Source organism: Bidens hawaiensis, unplaced genomic scaffold (genome assembly GCF_021521415.1).
Source record: "Bidens hawaiensis isolate Kalapana, Puna unplaced genomic scaffold, B.hawaiensis_p1.1 tig00037600_1, whole genome shotgun sequence".
In the NCBI taxonomy this organism is placed as follows: Eukaryota; Viridiplantae; Streptophyta; class Magnoliopsida; order Asterales; family Asteraceae; genus Bidens; species Bidens hawaiensis.
Window position 1 is genome coordinate 40,321 of NW_027505491.1, and position 4,074 is coordinate 44,394.

At 36.9% G+C, this 4,074-nt stretch overlaps 1 protein-coding gene across 1 annotated transcript; it reads right to left on the reverse strand.

Moving 5' to 3' along the window:
• Positions 1-2,367: 2,367 nt before the first annotated feature.
• Positions 2,368-2,889, reverse strand: LOC143613497 (uncharacterized). Its single transcript, XM_077087184.1, has one exon. The coding sequence runs from the start codon at positions 2,887-2,889 to the stop codon at positions 2,368-2,370; it is 522 nt and encodes a 173-aa protein (XP_076943299.1).
• Between the last annotated feature and the right edge of the window lie 1,185 nt (positions 2,890-4,074).

The window sequence follows — 4,074 nt, forward strand, 5'->3', positions numbered from 1 at the left end:
CAATTTTAAAGATTTATGCATGGTTAGGAATGATTTTTGGTAATCAAACTATGTTTATATGAGAGTTAACAAGTTTAAACATGCTTAAAAATGATCAAATAACTAACTTACCTTCGAGTTTTTATTATGTAAGTGAAGGAGCATGTGTTTTCTCCAGAATTTAGATGATAACCATTTTAAAATATCTAAAAAGTTAGGGGTGAATTTTACCCCCTTGCGGCCGCAAATAGGAAAAAAAGGGGCTCATGGCCTCTTTTGTTCTAAATGCCTCGTTTTGCATGCCCGGAAGTGAAAAGCCAAGTCCAAATTTATTTTGGGTTCGGTTTTTGGCGCGAAAAATTTATCGGGTACGACAAGAGCATGAAAACGAGTGTTTTTCGGCTATTTTTATGCAAATTTATAAAAACATACTATACATTTGTAAAAATCAAAAATATTTTCACGGATCGGTTAAAACATCCCCAACAAGTGTTTGGTAGATCTTTTTCGGCTTAACGGATGATACAATGCTTGTTTCGGAACTATCTTTCGCGCTAAAATCCATTGCGGTTAGTTAAACGAGCATGTTTTCGTTTAACTAGTTTGCTATCATACTAAGGCCTTAATATCAATATGTTGGCCTATAATAGACGTATATCACTTATAGATGGGCCCCCGAGATATCTGGGTCATAACCAGACCTGTTCGGTTAATCGTTTGTTTGTTAAGCAATAAGCGGTTAATCGCTTATTCGATAAACGAATACTATGGTGTACTCGGTTTTGCCACGATTGTCACAACAAGAATCTCGAGCATCTCATAGGCGCCCTCGAGTACTGATGAGTCATAAAATCGAAACCCTGGTGTCCCTTTGGCCTCTTCCTATGCGCAAGCCCTGCTCCTTCTGGATCCTGTGGCATCTACAATTAAATTACTACAATTAGTTCGTATCACTAACAACTTTTGGGAGAAAACCATATAACTTTTCGGTCGTGTTTGTCCCCACTAATAATAAAATATACAACACTAAAAATAAGAAAATAAGCAAAACAAAAGACGAGCACAAAAGAAAATAAAAATATTTTTGTAATGTTTTTAATATTTTTTGATTTTTTTTTAAACTTACAAAAGACTCAAAAACGTAGTTGTCCTAAAAAAACGCACATGTAAAGCATTAGACGTTTTAAAAAACGTGTCAAACAAACAAACAATCCCGGTCTCATACTTCACCAAAAACCCGTCACATTCGACAGAAAAACTTCAACCCATAATTTAGAAAACTTTGATTAACTATGATTTGAACATAAACTCACTCGACAACCAACTCAAAACTGGATTTCAACATGATTTCAAAAAACAGCAAACTGACACCAGAAATTTCTCACCAAAATTTTCAATATCCCCACAAAAACAATGCCAAAAAATAATTCCGGCGACCCGAACGCCATAAACACAGCCACCCATCATCCCAAAAATATAAACCAAATATATGATAATCAACCCGTTTAACAAAACCCAGCACCCGACTATCACAACAAACTTAAACCCCAAACCGGCAAAACCTGACAACCTAAATGAATTACTCAACAACCATAAGAATCTGACTAATAGACCACTTACCACAAACGAGAACCGAATCAAAAAAAATAACCAACATACCTTGAATTGAAGATACAATGAAGATAATATAATGATAAAGGTGATGGTGGCGGCTCATGGAGGCGGTGACGTGGTGACGGTTTGGTTTATGGTAGTTGTGATGGTGAAGAAGATAAAGAAATATAATTTTGTAATCTTGATAGATAAGATGGTTTCTTTTAATTTTTTCTGTAGTTTTGTCTTCCTTCACGCGACGCGAAGGACCAAGTCGGAAACAATTCGCGTATCGTGAAAGACAAATAGAACTTTCTAGGTTTTTGACTGCTTCGCGTCGCGGAACAATTTAAGCATCTTTCCTTCGAGTAGCGCGAAGGAAGCACAACTGCTTGACATCTTTGTCCTTCACGTAGCGGGAAGGACACTCTTAAAAATTGGTTCGCGCGATGCGAAGGGAACATTTGACAGAGGAAAATAACAATTTTAAATGATCAAAATTTTCATATCTTTCACTATTTATTGGTCATTTTCCCCCGTAACCAACTTTTATCAACTAACAAACATTGGGTACTTGCCTGGCACTCCCTCCAACAACAATCTCGCTTACTAGGACCTCTTGATGATATCAACAACGTTGCATCCCCACATTCGATCTTTGCTTAACACTGCGCATTCGAGGAAAACAATTAAACTTAATAGACTCGTATTATAAAAATACAACTTACAAAATTCCGGGTTGCCTCCTACTTAGCACTGAATTGAATGTCTACAGCTCGACATTCCTTGGTTCTTTCAGTTAACCGAATATGTCAGTTCGTCCGCCATGAAACAGAATTTCGACTCATGTATCTCCTTGTTCAAATCAGCGTCTTCTACACACGGCTTCAAGCGATGCCCATTTACAACTTTCCTTAAATGATCATCGAAATTTTCAATATCGACCAATCTAAACTTGCCAACTCGCTTCACTTGATACGGTCCCGTCCATTTGCTCTTTAAATTTCCCGAGAAAAGTTTCACTTGCGAGTTATATAGCCAAACTCGAAGCCCTTCTTCAAGCGTTTTTCTCCTTAGCTTGGAATCATTAACCCTTTTCATCTTATCTTTGTAAGAGGATGCACACTCATATGTTTCATCTCTCAATTCTTCCAACTCGCATATATTCAGCTTCCTCTGTTTACCTGCACATTCATAATCTAGATTAATATTCTTAACCGCCCATAACACACTATGGGCTAGTTCAATAGGTAAATGACACCCTTTCCCATAAACCAACTGATAAAGGGTGGTTCCAATATGCATCCCATAAAGCATTATTTAATTTATTAGACCAATCTTTACGATCGGGTCTTACCTTTTTTTGTAAAATCTCTTTTATTTTCCTATTCGAAACCTCCACTTGACCACTCGTTTGAGAGTGATATGGACAAATTTACAAACAACGGTATGGTCGTTTGTCTTGGTGGCGATTGCTTCTACCCACTTAGACACATAATTGACCGCCACCAAGATGTAAAATTACCAAAAGAATTTGGGAACGGGCCCATGAAATCAATCCCTTAAACATCAAAGATGTCAACAACTAGGATTGGTTGCGTGGGCATCTCTTCCCACTATGAGATGCCACACATTTGTTTTCATCTAACACAATTTATCACAAACTCCGCTGCATCTGAAAAATGATGCGATCTTGAAGTAGATGACAATAAGGATCTCTATTTGTTACAGCTTGTATCTCAAAGTGCGGAATCCATTGAGATTGAACACATCCAAGTAAACATTAAGCACATTTTCATATATATCAAGAAACAATACAAGATATGACATTTTGCAGACTTTCTCTCTCTACTTTCTCTCTCTAACAATATCCAAAATCCTAAATAGAAACACATAAGTCCCCTATTTATAGGAAACATGAAAAAGCTCATCAAGTCCGTATATGATATACAGCATATATCATATATGCCGCATATGATATGCGTTGACTTGAAGACTTATGCGTTGACTAACAAACACAAACTATACATTTGACATTTTTAGCCCTATACAATCATATCTAACACATCTAAGACCCAAGCAATAGACATTATGTCCTACCAGACTCCCCCTTGGATGTTGCTAGGTCTTAGATCTTCAATCTTTCAGTCTTTCTTCTTAAAAGTCTTTTCTCTATACTCCCTCCTCATATCTTCCCATGAACGTTTAGATGAGGGGTTCTGACTAGTTAGAATCGATACTCCAATGCCTTTGAATTGAAATCTTTTCAGTGCAGCAATCCTTATCTTCCCCTTTATCTCCTCCTCTTTTTCTTTCTCCTTCTTTGCTTCCTCTCCTCCAAACTCAAAACATTTGCTCTTCCAGACTTTTCCAGTGTGAATCTTATACTTATAACAAATTTTAATCACCTTTGGTAATGCATAGCAGACGCATGATATTTATCTCGTGACACTTGAATCTTGCACTTATACAGTGTCTCTTTATCCTTCTCAGAACAGTTCA

Bases quoted from the DNA above. Each gene is read 5' to 3' on its own strand.
- LOC143613497 (XM_077087184.1), bottom strand. From the start codon at position 2,889: ATGCTTTATGGGATGCATATTGGAACCACCCTTTATCAGTTGGTTTAT.